The sequence below is a fragment of the Macaca mulatta genome, chromosome 6, assembly GCF_049350105.2.
Source record: "Macaca mulatta isolate MMU2019108-1 chromosome 6, T2T-MMU8v2.0, whole genome shotgun sequence".
Taxonomy (NCBI): Eukaryota; Metazoa; Chordata; class Mammalia; order Primates; family Cercopithecidae; genus Macaca; species Macaca mulatta.
The window spans coordinates 158940351-158957263 of record NC_133411.1 but is presented as its reverse complement, the minus strand read 5'-3'; the positions used below and the strand labels follow the sequence as shown (position 1 = coordinate 158957263).

Below are 16913 nucleotides of genomic sequence, written 5' to 3'. Positions count from 1 at the left end.
CACACTATGGTAAGACTGGAAGGACCCTTAGACTATTCAACTCCTTCACTCTGTGAGGTTGGTATGAGGTTGGGAGAATGCTCAGAGTTATTGCAAAAGGAGGACTAAAAACTGTTCTTAACCCTGTACCCTCATGAACTGAGAGAGGCATAAAGAGGAGGACATTCTGGGAGAGGCTTCATGGCATGTATAGGGTGAGGGTAGTGTTCTATTCCTTACAAAGTGGTGTGCTCCAGTCAGGAATCTACTCCTAGTTCTCTCACTTAGTCTTCAGAAGGTGTTGGCCTGTATTTACTGATGGAAAAAAATGTGGCTCAAAGGTCACTTGTCCAAACTCAAGAGTTAAGATAGTAGTAAAACATGATCCAAAATTGGGCTTTCTGATCCCAGCACTGTATGGAATAGGAGTCATGCATGCCTATAATCCCAGCATTTCGGAAGGCCAAGGCGGGAGGAACGCTTGAGCCCAGAAGTTCAAGATCAGCCTGGGTAACATGGTAAAGCCCCATCTCTACAAAAAATAGAAAAGATTAGCCGGAGTGTGGTGGCATACACCTATAGTCCCAGCTACTCAGGAGGCTGAAGCAGGAGGATTGCTTAAGCCCAGGTCGAGACTGCAGTGAGCCATGATTGCGCCACTGCACTTCTAGCCTGAGCGACAGGGCAAGACCCTGTCTCAAAACAAACAAACAAACAAAAAACAAAAAGGGTCCTCAAGTAATCTAGTCTTCCTCCCCTCTTCACCAAAGGGTTAACTGACTCATTCAAGACCATAAAGGAAAAAGAATTGGATTTCTTTATGTCCTTCTCTGAGGACAGATCCTTTTGTTATAGCTGGGAAACATTAATGACTGAATTACTCTCCAAATGTAACAGATGATTATTTTATTTTATTTATTTATTTTTAGGTGAAGTCTTGCTCTGTCATCCAGGCTGGAGTGCAATGGCCTGATCTCGGCTCACTGCAACCTGACTCCTGGGTTCAAGCAATTCTCTGCCGCAGCTTCCTGAGTAGCTAGGATTACAGGCCTCTGCCACCATGCCTGGCTAATTTTTGTATTTTTAGTAGAGACGGGGTTTCACCATCTTGGCCAAGCTGGTCTTGAACTCCTGACCTCATGATCCACCTGCCTCAGCCTCCCAAAGTTCTGAGATTACAGGCATGAGCCACCACGCCCAGCCTAACAGATGATATTTTATTTTATTTATACATTTTTTTGAGACAGAGTCTCACTCTGTCATCCAGCCTGGAGTGCAGTGGCGTGATCTCAGCTCACTGCAACCTCTGCCTCGCAGATTCAAGCAATTTTCATGCCCCAGCCTCCTGAGTAGCTGGGACTACAGGTGTTCACTACCAAACCCAGCTGATTTTTGCTTTTTTAGTAGAGACAGGGTTTCACCATGTTGGCCAGGCTGGTCTCGAACTCCTGACCTCAGGTGATCCGCCCACCTCAGCCTCCCAAAATGCTAGGATTATAGGTGTGAGCCACTGAGCCTGGCCAACAGATGGTATTTTAAAACTCACTGGAGCCTAAATGTGTTTTAGTCAGAACCCTCCTTGCACTTAAATAATTTAAATACAGAGTAATGTAGTATTAGAGTAACAATTTATTAGCAGATAAAATAAATGAAACCTCTAAATCTCAACACATATACAGGATCTTACATAATAAACAGCATAAAACATAACCTTCTAGAAGAAAAGTATCTGCTATTAACCAACTCCCCCTTCTTTCCAGTAGGCTGCAATACATTCATAACTCATCCTCATCCCATAAGAGGGTTAAGCAATGATTTACATGGAATTACATCAAGGCACTTGCTTTAATTAAAAAATACAGGATAAAACATGTTCCTAAAAGTCATCAACCTTGAATAATTAAAGAAAAAACAGGCAGTATACTTTTTTGGTGAATAGACAAGACTGAGAATTTAAGTTCATTCACCTGTCACCCTGATATTGTCTTGGTTTGTATACAAAGTTGCAAAGAAGACCAAAAAAAGTAGTCTATTACATAGATCGGTATGTTCATATACACTCATTTCTGAGAAACAGAAGCCATGGCAACAACAGGACTCAAATCATAATTTTCCAACTGATTTGTGTTGAAAAGGCAAGGGCTGTTTGATCCCATGTATCTTATTATTTTAGGGATGGCGCATGAGACAAGGGAAAAGAACATCTCCAAAATAAGTTGATTAAAGTTTCAGTTGAAAGACCTTTTTGGCTTAAGCTGCTTATCTACAGACTTACAAACATAGTATCTACAATAAAGGCGTTTTAGTGTCCTTCATTATTCTAGTTTTTACACTTCAGTCCATTCTTTTCCAATTTTATAACACTAAGATAAAAAATACACACCAGAGAATCCACTATTTACTATAATGCTTATTTTACTTTTTGTGTTTAACATGTTTACTTTAAAATTTCAGTTGCAAAACTTTTTTTTAAGTCTTTATCAGGATAAAAATTACCTTATAAAAATAAATCTCCCCACCTCCAACATCTAAATTCTGCATCCCTGAAAGTTACTAAAAGTTTTTAAACCTTAAAAATTTACCTTTAACATATTTCAACAGTATTTTAATACATGGACTATAGTAACAAACCAGCTGGTATATTATTTTATCCTTTTCCATTATAATTTTCATTCTTGTAATTAGCACCCAAGTTAATGATTCCATTCAGGATTATCTAAACTGTTTTTACAAAAAAAAAAAAAAAAAACCCCACAAATTAGGAGCCTAACAGCTTTCTATTTTTTTAATTTAAAAAACTGATTCTTTAAAAATTTTTTTTAATTTTATTTTAGGCTCAAGGAAATTTCACTGCCAGTGAAATTTCACTCTTAATGCCACTCAATGATCTAACAGCTTCCTAAATCCAACTTCATTCTTTTTGCAGTTTAAGCCCAGTTTCAAATAAGGCATCACTAGAATGGATAAAGAAAACACTGAGATGGGGGAGAGACACATTAAAAAGCAGAAAAACTAAGCGAAATCTAAATCCTGTCAATTGGATGTTTACCATTTCCAGTGAAATCTTTCCCTGAATAGACCAGGGACATCACTGCCTCCTGCTCAGATCTCAGTCAAAGCTTCAACATGCTCCACAAAGCACCTCCCTAAGTACCCCAGTGCGTTCCCTGGGAGAGTTACTACACAGTCCATCTACTGGATTTAGTACCATAGTCCCAGCACTTGGCCCAGGGTCCTAGACTGCTGGCTGGGTCCTCAGAGGTATCTGAAGTAATGTCTACATTGATACAAAGAAACCTATGGCTCATCTGTAACAATACATAGAGAAACACAATTCATTAAGAACAATAAGGATCACAGAACTCCAAATGGATCGTTACAACTTCAAGACTCAATTTAAGTTACCAAGAAATGCACTGTAGCCCTTTTCTCACTTTTATATTCAGATCAGGGCTAACCCTAACATGTTCTTAAATGACCAATTACTAAGGAAATACCACAGCAGATAATTGCTGTTCTTGTTAAAACGTACTAGCAATTAGCATTAAAATAGTCTAATGAACTCATCTAACACCTGGACACATTTTTAAAGTTCATCATTTACCATATGTAAATTTGACAACAATTTTGACTTGCAATGTCTGCTGTTGTTTAAAAGCAAAGTCAGACTATCTAAATCTTGTTTTCTTTTGGTCCTACTTAAAAAAGAAATTAGACATCTATCAGTTTTATTCCATCAGAGGCACAGATAGTACTACAGTCACTCAGTTTAGAAGAAAGACACCATGCTCCAGAGTAGGTCAACCCAGGCTACCATGAGCTCCTCAGCCCCTTTCAGCTTTGGTGAATCTGTGACCCTGTGACGCTCCCCTTCTAGAAAGAGAAATTTGCTCTATAAAGAGACCTTGTTCTCAGAGGTATGGCTCCTAATCCTTGTCTCCCTATTATTGTGTGGGGGCTAACCGGGGATTGGATCCTGTTCAACTGGGTTCCTCTCTTTTCTGCCTCCACTGGTCAGATAATAGTCTTTTCAATGGTCTATTCTCTTCACTCCTCTACAATGTTTTCCTTAGTCTACCTGTGCACTGGCACACTCCAACCCTCTGGGTGTAACAACTTTAAAAATATATAAGGCTGTAAGAGTTCTAACCATCAAGAGTATACCACACTACATTTCAATTAAATGGTAACCATTTTATGATATTCAGAATTTTGTATATGTCAGTAATCACTGAGAAAATGCTTCATTTAGACTCTAAAGTTTAGAGTAAGCAAGATATTTTTGTATCAATATAGTGTTTAAAATAACGCCTCATGAACTAAAGTCCTAGCCTTTGGTCAAGAGAGCAAATGAAAACATTTTTTGTTTGAGACGGAGTCTCGCTCTGTCACCCAGGCTGGAGTGCAGTGACACAGTCTCGGCTTACTGCAACCTCTGCCTCCCGGGTTCAAGTGATTCTCCTGCCTCAGCCTACTGAGTAGCTGGGACTACAGGCACGTGCCACCACGCCCCGCTAATTTTTTGTATTTTTAGTAGAGACGGGGTTTCCCAGTGTTAGCCAAGATGGTCTCGAACTCCTGACTTCAGGTGATCCACCCACCTCGGCCTCCCAGCGTACTGGGATCACAGGCATGAGTCACTGTGCCTGGCCAAAAACGGTTTTTTTATTGGCAAATTAGGCTTTGGTTCCATGTTTGATTCCTCTGAATATCAGCAACCAAAACATTTTTAACAATATCCAAATACAGGCAACCTCTACCCAAGTAGAGAAGATGAAATGTAAATTCTAGTGACATCTTAAATGTTTCTACAAATGGCTACCAAAAGCAGAATCTCTTGTTTGTCTGGATGGATGGGACAAGTACAAACCAGAACATAATTCAAGGATTCGCTAACTGCATACATAACGTTCCAGAACTGTTTACATCCACATATGGACAGAAATTGCTGGTAAAGGTCAAATCCTGTTATCCCTGCTTCTGAGGGATTTTCCAAAGCCTGGCTGGAATTATATTTTTTGCTGTGTTGGTGTTGGCTAATTAAAACGTCTTAAGCATGTATTCATTACTCTGTTACAGGGTATTAGACACCTTTAATAGTCTCAACCTAAGCCTGCCTTGGGAGAAGGGCAAGAGAGATTAAAAACAAGTAACTTGGCCAACTGCAGTGGCTCACACCTGTAATCCCAACACTCTGGGAGGCTGAGGCTGAAGGATTGCTTGAGCCTGAAGTTTGAGACCAGCCAGGGCAATACAGTGAGACCCCATCTCTAGAAAAAATTTAAAAAATTAGCAGTGTGTGGTGATTCATACCTATGGTTAAGATACTCAGGAGGCCAAAGTGGAAGGATCACTTGAGCCCAGGAGTTGGAAGCTTCAGTGAGCTATGATCACACTGCACTCTGGCCTGGATGACTGTCTCTTAAAAAAGAAAAAAGGAAAAAAATAAAGACTGACCAAGATACTGTGATTTTACTGCTATTATTCATAAGGTTGGATAGAAAGGGCAAATACTGGCTAAAAACAAACAAGCACAAATACAAGCAGCAATTAACATTTCTGGAATTCCAGACCCCAGTTCTAAAAGGATGTCAAAATTCAGGAAGTCTACATTTAATTATAACGTGAATCACCTATAAGACAGAAATCTAGACTTTCTACTGAGCGACTGCTTTGCTGTGATAATGGAAAGGTATTCTCCATGTCACCAAATGGGAGAGCTCTACCAACAGAAAAGCAACACTGGCAGCTTATGGAGCTAACAATAAAGCTAAGTTATATATATCTATATAGGATAATAGAGCTATAAAATATATATGCATTTTAAATATACATATTAAACATGTACATACTTAATATTTATGTCTAAAAGCATCCCACTCCAACAGATGCCCTACACATAGGATTTGCTTCTCATAAATATTTAAAATTGTTTAGAATCTGGGAACAGATTGAAAAATGATTTTGTGCTTTTGCAGTTTGCTTTTTTTTTTTTTTTTTAAAAAGAGGGCTGTTTCATAAATTAGTTCCCTATTCCTAACTTTGGAGAGCCTGGTTTTTTCTTACCTTTCAAGGTCCAAATATAAAACTATAAACTTTCAATATTGGACATTCTTGCTTTTTGAAAGGAAATTATTCAATTCATGACCTGTAGGCCAGCTATCATGAATAATACACCCATGGCACTTGGGTTTCATGAATGTGATCCTTCTAAATCCTCCTGCATAATAGCTTTAGGTGACTTGAAGAGTTAAAAGCTGTCATTGTCATCAATATTTACTGTACATCGAACTCATTTAAAATGCTGTTAGAAATTGCTGACTGACAAGATTGTCACTGACAAAATTACCAGTTTAGGAAAGATTCTGTGGGAAACAAACTAGAATAATTGAAGGCTAAAACAGAGCTTAATGGTAGAGAAATTCTCAGAAACAAGGACGGACAGAGATCACAGAAAACACAAGGAAGGACTCCTATTGTTTTTCTGATTTTGAAGAGCTCTTTGTGCTTACCTATTTATCCTAAACAGAAAGGCATGATTAAAAATGTCCAGTGTATTACAAAGGGTATTCTGTCTAATGTCAGGCTGGCTCTCAGGATGTTACAAACCTGCCCAGGTGTTAGACTTCTGATGAGACTGTGCCTTAAGGACAGGAATGGCACTTTCCTACTAAAAACTACTGCCATCTGGGGAGCAAAGACTGGGAATAGAGAACTACAAGAACAAACCTGTCTAGTTATGACTTTGTGATCCAGAAGCCTCTTGACCTATTGGTACTAGAGCAGGTGCAACATTCTTTTCCTCTTTCTCCACTGAGCCACATAAAGAAGTCTACAGCACTTCCAATGCAAATCCCAACTTCACCGCTTCATCTCTTGGAGAATGAAGAATCCAAATGTATAACCCCTAAAACAGGACAGTAATTAAGTTTTGGAGCTACTTTACAGTTCAATTCAATACATACTTATTGCATTCCAACAACACTTCATATCTGCAAGAAAACCTGAAACCACATTTTCTTCTTTTTGACTCTGTCCAGCTACAAGCTCTGCCGCAGTGTGTATATACAAATGCCATTAGCTTCAAAGAAGGAATAATATCTAGCCACTTGGTTAAAATTTCAAGTGTGCAAAATTTTTCACTGTGGAACTGGGAAATGTTGGACATTTGAAATCTTAACCTATTGGCTAGACATTCTTCTATCTACTTTCTCAATTAAACACTACTAAGATTCAGACCATTGGGAACATATATTCCTTTCTGATTTTTAGATACTTCTGCAAAAGCCATCGCTTCATACACACTATAGAAGAGAAGGTTTTCTTCTTCCTTTTTGCAATATTCTCCCTTGGTTAGGGAATCCCTCACAGACGGATTGCACTGAGCCAGCAGAACCTGGATTCCAATGGCTTCATAATCTCTGCGAACTTCTTTTAGTGTGTGGATCCCTGCTGTATCTAAAAATTGAATTGCACTGCAGTCAATCACTATAGTATGCAGCTCCAAGGGATCATGGGAAAGTTGCACTGACATTTCATCCTGGATTCCACCAGGAGTCACTACTTCCTCTTTGATCTTTCTCTTTGCTGCCTTCTTCCAAGCCACCTTTATTAAGATTGGGTTGACAGTTTGTTTGTATAAAGCAGATTTAAAACATTCTTTGTTTATGTAATAGAGAGGGGCTACAAAGCGGAAAATCTTGATGCCTGGCTTAGTCTGAAGGTTCTTATAAGCAGACACGGATTCAAAGACCTCAGACTCTTCCACCAAGCCAAGCAATGAACTCTTTGGCTTCTGAGTGCGGAGGATGACACAAAACATAGAAAAACAAACCCCAACAAGTAGGCCTATTTCAGTACTTAGCAGTGCAGAGGAGAGCATAGTAACGAACCAGATAACTGTATCCATTCTACTAATATTCCACATTTTGGGTAGATCCCTAAATTTACGAAGGGCTCCCCGTAGATTTACAATTGTGATCACAGCAAGGACACTTTTTTGAAGGGAATAGAATAAAGGAGCTATTACTAGGAGGACCAACAAAAGAACCAGGGCTGTTACCACACCAGAAAGCTGAGTTTGGCAGCCTGTTGATTCTTTAACTAATGTCTTTGCAAGAGCTGCACTAGTAGTAAAACAGTGGAAGAAGGAAGGGATGATATTACAAAAGCCAATGGCATACATTTCCTGGTTTGCTCTGACCGTGTAACCATGTTTCTTGGCAAACATCTCAGAAAGTGATACAGTGATAGCAAAACCAATGATGGAAATAGCTATTGCATCTACAGCCACACTAGGAATTAGGTTCCATTCTGGTACTTTGGGTGGCATAAACCCAGTGGGAATATGTCCAGCAATACTAGAATTATAATTCTCATGTAGTTTTCCAAAATGAGAGGCTAATGTGGCTGCCACAACAACAACAAGTTCAATAGGAATCGGTGCCTTAAGCTTGGACTTGAAGTGTTCATTGAGTTCTTTGGTTGGCAAAAGAACCAAAAGGCACAAAAGGCTGGTGATAAGATCACAGAGATTGGTCTTATGGATGTTTCTGAAGACATGTATCCAGGTAGTGATGAGTGAGCCCACACCATTACTCCGAGGAAGGTTGAGCCCAAGGAGATACTTGGCCTGAGATGTAAGAATAGTGAAGGAGGCACCAGTGACAAATCCACTCAACAAGGCATCTGAGAGGTAGACAGAAACAAAACCCACTTGAAAGAGGCCCATCGCTACCTGGAAGGAAGGATATAGAAATGTTAAATATAAATGGAAAAGAACTTTTAAAGTTTGTATTATCCTGATATTTCTTGCATGCAGACATATCATCAGAGCATCACAGAATGTCAGTGCTAGAATAAACACAATCATACATCAATCTTCTCATTTTACAAATACGAAAATTATGTTTAAAGGGCTAAGCAACTTGCCCAAGGTCACACTGTTACTTATTAGCCCAGGTGAGACAGGAACTTTAGATTTCTTTCTTTTCATACAATGTTTCTTAAACTTGAAAAGGTTCAGACCTCTTTTATTTTTATTTTTCATTTTTCCCATCACAAAGAACAGACTTCTTTTAAAAGAAAAACATTCTCAAGGATCCACAAGAAAACTTCAAATTGGAAAAAATTCTTCTAGTTAAGAAACCATGTATTTTCCTTAAATTATAAATCACTACTGTAAAAGTGAAGTCTTACTGCTTTCTTAGCCCCTTGGCTAAGAGCAAGTGTACAAGTGAAATTTTAATTGGTAAAACAAAAAACCAGATTTACATCAAAATAGAATCACACTTTAGAAATTATTGTAGAATTATCTTTAACCTCATACTAAGAAACCATTCTCATGCAGTATATATGTACTTATGCCACACTGTCTCCCATATTAATAAAAATTCTAAAATTTTACTTCTTTATATTCTCCTCCATCTAATAAGTTTTCAGAATTGTTATGCCTTCCTCCTTCTTGGTAAGACATACTAACAAAAAGGCAAAAGTTGGCTGGGCGTGATGGCTCAGCATTGGGGGAGGCAGTGTTGAGAGGATCACCTGAGCCCAGGAGTTTTGAGACCAACCTAGGTTGGTCATAGAGAGACCCTGTCTCTTTATAAATAAATGAGTAAATAATAAATAAGTAGACTCTGAGAAGCACAGCTCTTCTTCACACCATCTTCACTCTCCCTCCCCACTCACCTGATCTCCAACTAAAGTGAGCTACTCTTCCCCTCCTCTTGTTGGTTTGAAATGCCTGCATTAGAGAAGGTTTAATCCTGGCACTGACTCCTGGATGCCAAAGCCAGGGGCATGATGATAATGACAGATTAGTGGATTCTATGGGAGACTCAAGAATTTGATTTCTTATCCTTTCTCCTGGCTGATAATATGAAACTGTGGTCCCCAACTTTTTTCCTCCCTCCCCAACATTCCAAGACAACCACTACCTTTAGTAAGAGTCACTCAATAGATCAGTAATTCTAATGGAAGGTAAGAGACATTTAGAATTTGAGGCTGGGTGTGGTGGCTCACACCTATAATCCCAGCACTTTGGGAGGCCAAGACGGGAGGATTGCTTGAGCTCAGGAGTTTGAAACTAGCCTGGGCAACATGGCAAAACCCTATCTCTACAAAAAAAAAAAAAAAAAAAAAAAAAATTAGCCAGGCATGGTAGCATGTGCCTGTAGTCCTAGCTACTCAGGAGGTTGAGGTAGAAGGATTGCTTGAGCCAGGGAGGCGGAGGGTGCAGTGAACTAAGATAGTGCCACTGCACTCCAGCCTGCGTGACAAAGTGAGACCCTGTCTCCAGAAAAAAAAAAAAAGTGAAAAACTCCTGCACTCTCAACCCCCATTTTGTTACCTACTTGCCTCACTGCTAATGCTGACTCTGCCAATAACCAGCCACAAATAATCTCAAGCAAAGCCAAGATTTTCTGACATGTAAAATTAAGGAGTTGTACTGGGTGGTGGAGGTCCAGTGAACCAGCCTTATGTTACCTGTGGAGTCAAGGTTAAGGTTTGAATTTTGCCTCTACCCTTCATACATCCTGAACTCTCAATAAATGGTAGCTTTAATTATTGTGATTCCTACGATCCCTTACAGATATGAGATTTCATGTACTAGACTACTTTTCTAGAAATAACCAATTGTTTCATTGCTCCTTACCTGATAAACTCCAGCCATAAATGTTACAGAGCTGCCAACCATAATTGCATAGCAACTTTTGTCACATATCCTCTCTGATGTGTGATTTAATAACATGCTCCCATTTGAAACCATTCCTAAGGAAGGAGCACTATGGGCATTGTCATAGCCAGCTTTCTGTAGCTCTCGGTCAACTGTCTCACCAATCATAAGGCACAGTACTCCAAAAATGCCCACAGAGATGTGACGGGAGGTACCCAAGAGGAAATAAATGATGCTGGCAAAAAAAGATGTGTACAGACCATAGACAGGTTCTTGGCCAGCCAGCAGGGAATAAGCAATGGACTGGGGCACCAATAATATGCCCACAATCAAGCCCGACATCACATCCCCTAAAATGTTTTTCTTTAGGTCGTATTTTGGGAGCCACTGCAAAATAGGAAGGAAACCTAAAATCATATTTTTGGCTTTGGCTGGACTGCACTGGCAATTCTTCTGCAGCTTTTTAATAACAAACTCCTTGAAGTTTGTATCTGATTTCTCTTGACACTCAATAAGGATCCTATGATAAGGTCTGCATTGATCATTGGTCTCAAATTGCTTGAAGTCAGTACTTGATTCCCTTTGAAGCTCCAGATGGATCCCAGATGGAGAACTGTCATTTCCTTCAGTTGAGTCTCTGGGTGAAAGGTCATGTTGCTCTTTACTTTCCGAAGACATTTCTGGAGATAGATGGTTCAGCTTCCTACACCAGAGAAAATGCCAGTGTAAATACCAGTGTTCATCAATAAAGTAATTCTCAGTGCTCACATTGACTAACAATTCTACTTGTCATTGCATGAGAGTTCAGAGGAATTCCGTTTTGGAATAGGTATCTTATGTCCCTTTTCTTTAATTGAGCCTCATTTGTCTTGGTTAGGGGGAAAAAAAAGACCAGAACCAGACCATAAATAGCCAAGTCAAAGCAAGTAACTGGCTGGGTACAGGACTTCCCAAGAGTATAAACCATTAAGGATTCTTCTCCATATATGCCTGGCTCCCCCTGACAGTTTTTCCTCCGGAAAAGATGTAAGGGCAGCCTGTCTCCTTTCCATACATATGCTACCAGTGGTCTTCTTCCCAGGTTTTTCACCTCCCAGGCAGACTGCAAAATAGGATCTGGTCTTAACCCCTACCTTAACCTTAACCCTGACCTACCAGTCCCTGAAACAAGGAAGATGGTCCTTTTTTATCTTTTGGTCCCTTTGTAAACAACCTGCTAAATGTTGAAAATAAATAGAAGAAAAAGTAGTTTGCAAGGTAAAGATAAATGTTTTTGGCAATAAAAAGAAACTAAGGCAGAATGCATTTGCATCTTTGAACAGTACTCCCTTGCTTGGTAGGAAAGAGGAGAGAAGTCGATATGAGGGTGCTGAATGTAAAGGGCATGAATAGGGTCAATGGGCCAAGTGTCTCATACATGCTGTAGAAGGTTTTGGTCTATTCCACTATGTTCTAGTATGGAGTCATCTGCCCTGTGGGCAGGGCCCACATTCATGCAAGATTCACTGTACTATTCTAAGTACACACTCTGAAACACAGGTTGAATAGAGAAATAATGTTGCCCTGCACTTCCACTGGGAGGCAATACAGGTGATCCTCCATCTCTGTGTCCTAGACTATAAAACTAATGCCATAAGATCTACCACTAGGAACTACAGGAAAACAAGGGAGGTAAGAGTAGCCAAAAAGAGAGAAAGGACAACAACAAATAATAAGTCTAATAACCAGAGTAAGAGAAGAAAATGAACCAGGCTCTCAAAGGAGTAGAGCATAAATTGTTTACCAACTACTTCATGAATTAGTGCCTTTACATACACTGTTTACTTAGCTTAGAATGGCCATCTACCTCTTCGCCTGTCATGATCCTAATAATTTTTTTAAAACCCAGTTACAATGCTACCTTTTCCAAAAGCACTAACCCATCTCCCCTAGCCCAAATGAAATACTACACCCTCTGTGTCCCATAGCATGTTGCACCTCCATCATAGTACTAACCACAGCCTTGTATTAGTGGAGTAGGAATCTCTCTAGCTCCTGGAGGAAAGACATGTTGTTCATCAGTGTAATCTGAATGTAATGTAGTAACACTGAGATAGCAGGCTTACAAAACATTTGAATGAATGAATGAACAAATGAACAAACATTTGTGACTGTGGCCAGATAGAGACAATTCTTTTTTTTTTGAGATAGAGTTTCACTCTGTCGCCCAGGCTGGAGTGCAGTGGTGCTATCTTGGCTCACTGCCACCTCCGCCTCCTGGGTTCAAGCAATTCTCCTATCTCAGCATCCTGAGTAGCTGGGATTACAAGTACAAGCCACCACCCCTGGCTAATTTTTGCATTTTTAGTAGAGACAGGGTTTCACCATATTGGTCAGGCTAGTCTCAAACTCCTAACCTCAGGTGATCCACCGCCTCAGCCTCCCAAAGTGCTGGGAATACAGGCACGAGCCACTGCGCCCAGCTGAGACAATATATTTTAGATGAAGGACTCAGGAAGTTTCTTGTTTTGGAACTGACAGAAAAATGGGCCCTTGTGAGGTTCTATAAACCTAATGTTACAAACTGCCAAAATCCAGGACCTATGACTTATTCAAGAACACAAGATATGTAAAAGTAACCCATATTCATTTTGTTTAGGTTTAACAAGAGTAAATATTTTAATGGTCTTCTGAAGTAGATAAGGAAAGAAAGAATAGACTAAGGTGACCACTGGCCCCGAGAAAATCAATCAGGTTGATGGATACACCCAGCAGCTCTTTGCTCCACAATGCAACCAGTCTGCGACTTTCTGTCATTTCCTGCTTTCTTGAGCTAGCTTTAGTGCACCAATGTCCTGTTTTGGAGAGCTCTTGGTGATTTCTGGGTCAAAAGGTTTTTACAAACTTAAGATATGCAAAAGACACATAAGAAAAAACTAATGGAATCCAAACCTTGCCCTATATGGCTGCTATCTGGGAAGAATATAGATAAAAATTAATACTAGAAAGTAAAACAAAGAAATGGAAACTGTAAGAGAAAAATCAAACAAGGAATGCTAAAAGTGAAAAACACAGTAACAGAGATGATGAATACCTCTGACAGGATCATTAGTAGACCTGAAAGCTAAAGAAAGAATCAATGAACTCAAAGACAGGTAAATAGAAATTACCTAAACTAAAACGCAGAAACAGTTTAAATAACAAAACAAAACAAAACAAAAAACCCCCAATATCAACAATGTAACATAACATCCAAGAGCTGTGGGACACATCAAAGTATCAAACATATGCATAATTAGTATACCAAAAGAGAGAGAATGGGCAGAAGAAATATTTCAAGATACAATGGCCAAGAAATTTCCAAAATTAATGAGAGACATCAAAATATAGATCCAAGTCACCTGAGGTCAGGAAGTTGACAACAGCCTGACCAACATGGTGAAACCCGGCCTCCACTAAAAATACAAAATTAGCCCGGCGTGGTGGCACACACCTGTAATCCCAGCTACTCGGGAGGCTGAGGCAGGAGAATCGTTGGAACCCAGGAACTGGAGGTTGCAGTGAGCCAAGATCATGCCATTGCACTCCAGTCTGGGCAACAAGAGGAAAACTCCTTCTTAAGAAAAAAAAAAAAAAGAAAAGAAAAGAAAAGAAAAAAGGCCGGGTGCGGTGTCTCACGCCTGTAATCCCAACACTTTCGGAGCCCAAGGCAGGCGGATCACAAGGTCAAGAGATCAAGACCTTCCTGGCCAACATTGTGAAACCCTGTCTCTACTAAAAAAATACAAAAATGAGCTGGGCATGGTGGCGTGTGCCTGTTGTCCCAGCTACTCGGGAGGCTGAGGCAGGAGAATTGCCTGAACCAGGGAGGCAGAGGTTGCAGTGAGCCAAGATGGCACCACTGCACTCTAGCATGGCAACAAAGCAAGACTCCGTCTCAAAAAAAAAATTTATATATATATATATATATGTATGTGTATATATATATAATATATAACAAATATAATATATAATCTATCTCCAAGAATTTCAGAGAATTCCAAGAAGAGTAAATACAAAAACAAAAAGAAAACAAAAACCCTCACCTACACATATGACATTCAAGCTGCTGAAAACAAAGATAAAGAGAAAATCCTGAAGACAAAGAAAAAACATATATTACTTATACAGAAACAAAAATAAGAATTATAGCAGACTTCTTATTGGAAATCATGGAGGCCAGAACATGATGGAGTGGTATCTTTATATCACAGAAGTATGTATCTTTTTTAGAAATAGGGTCTTAACCTGTCGCCCAGGCTGAAGTGCAGTGGCATGCAATTATGGCTCACTGTGGCCTTGAACTCCTGGGCTCAAGTGATTGTCCCACCTCAGCCTCCTGAGTAGCGAAGATTACAGGTGTGCACCACCACGCCTGGCTAATTTTTAAACTTTTTTTGTGGAGACATGGTCTTGCTACTAAGCTCCCCAGGCTGGTCCCCAAACTCTTAGCCTCAAGTGATCCTCCCACCCTGACCTCCCAAAGTGCTAGGATTACAGGTGTGAGCCACCCCGTCTGACCCCAGAAATATAACTTTTAACACAGAATTCTTTACCTAGAAAAAATATTTTAAAAGATAAGAGGCCAGGCTGATGGTGTGTGCCTGTGGTCCCAGCTACTTGGGAGGCTGAGATAGGAGGACTGCTTGAGCCTAAGAGGTTGAGGCTGCAATGAGCCATGGTCACACCACTGCACTTTAGCCTGGGTGACAGAGAGAGACTCTGTCATATGAAATAAAATAAAATAAAATAAAATATGAAAAAGAAATAAAAACTTTCTCAGATAAACACTGAGAGGATTTAAGGCCAGCCAACCAGCACCATATATATGTGGGCGGAAGGGGAGAGAGAAAGGAGGGGAGACAGGGAGAGAGACAGAGAGGGAGTGGGAAGGAGAAGAGGAGAGAGGGAGAAAGAGAGAAACAGGCAGAGAGACACACACAGAGAGAGAGACAGTTTCAGGAAGGTTCTTCAGCCAAAAAGAATACACCAATCAGAAATTCAGTTCTACATAACGAAGTCCAGGAAATGGAACAAATGAAGATAAGGTAAAATTCATTTTTTCAATTAAAAAATTTTTAATTGCTCTAAAAGATAACTGTTTAAACCAAAAATGGGAATGTACTTTACAGCATATGCAAAATAAATGTGTGACAACAATCACACAGAATGAGAGGGGGAATTAGGAATTTTAAAGTTTTTTAAAAATTTTCTGATTATTATTTTTTAAATAGAGATGAGGTCTCACTATATATTGCCCAGGCTGGTCTCAAACTCCTGGGCTCAAGTGATCCTCCTACTTTGGTCTCCCAAAGTGCTGGGATTACAGACATGAGCCACCATGCCCAGCAAACTATAAGGTCTTACACTAGATATGAAATGGTATCTTATTTGAACATAGGCTCTGATTAAAGATGTACATTTAAACCTAAGAGTAACCACTACATTTTTTAAAAAGGTATAAATAATAATAGTGGAGATAAAATAGAATCATAAAAAACTCTCAACTCAAGAGAAAGTAAAGGAAGATAATACAAAAAAAACAGATGGAACAAATGGAAAATAGCTAGTAAGATGGTAGAGTTTAATCCAAACATATCATATTAAATACGAATCATCTAAACATGCTAATTAAAAGTGGAGACTGTCAGATAGGATTAAAAAATAAGACCCAAGTATATGCTGTCTACTTGAAACCCACTTTAAATATAAAGACATACATAGGTTAAAAGTGAAAGGACTGGCTCAATTTAGTAATTTATTCAGCCTATAAATGACAGAGCAAGGTAATAAATATGCATATTTTGGGATCCCAAGAATAGATCCTTTTTTAATATGGTACTATTCCTACCACCTATCTAATTAGCTTCTCTAATTTCAGATATTTCTGAACACCTTAAAATTCAGCTACTCTACACATTCCGGTTTCACCTAGCTGCTAAGCAAAGTGATCCAGTAATAATATCGACAATCTTGATCCCAACTCTCTGTCTCTCTACATTCATGGCCATGGTCCCTTCCCATCTCTAGCTCTTAGAAACTTATGTATTCACTCAGAAACAGTCCAACAAGTAGAACTAATTCAGCCACCAGTCTGAACCCACAAAGTTCCATAATCATGCTTTGTTTTACCTCTGTATGTATGCTACAAACTCACTGCTAAATAAAACTAGAAGCTGCTGACTACTATGATTATGGCATCTAAGCAGGGGAGAAATCTGAAAGAGTTTAAGAATAG

The 16913-nt window shown here is 39.4% G+C and overlaps 1 protein-coding gene across 3 annotated transcripts in view; it reads right to left on the bottom strand.

Moving 5' to 3' along the window:
- Positions 1-1590: 1590 nt before the first annotated feature.
- The window catches only part of SLC26A2 (solute carrier family 26 member 2), a 33672-nt gene continuing 18349 nt past the window's right edge, over positions 1591-16913 (bottom strand). For 2 of the 3 annotated variants that reach the window (XM_077937336.1, XM_077937337.1), the window contains exons 3-4: positions 10637-11360; positions 6724-8716 (exon numbers count right to left, since the gene is read on the bottom strand). In XM_077937336.1, coding sequence (XP_077793462.1) covers positions 7196-8716; positions 10637-11335 — 2220 coding nt within the window. In that variant the 5' untranslated portion in view covers positions 11336-11360 and the 3' untranslated portion in view covers positions 6724-7195. Of the gene's footprint in view, positions 8717-10636; positions 11361-16913 lie in introns of all 3 variants that reach the window. The other variant, XM_015141224.3, reaches the window with a different exon arrangement.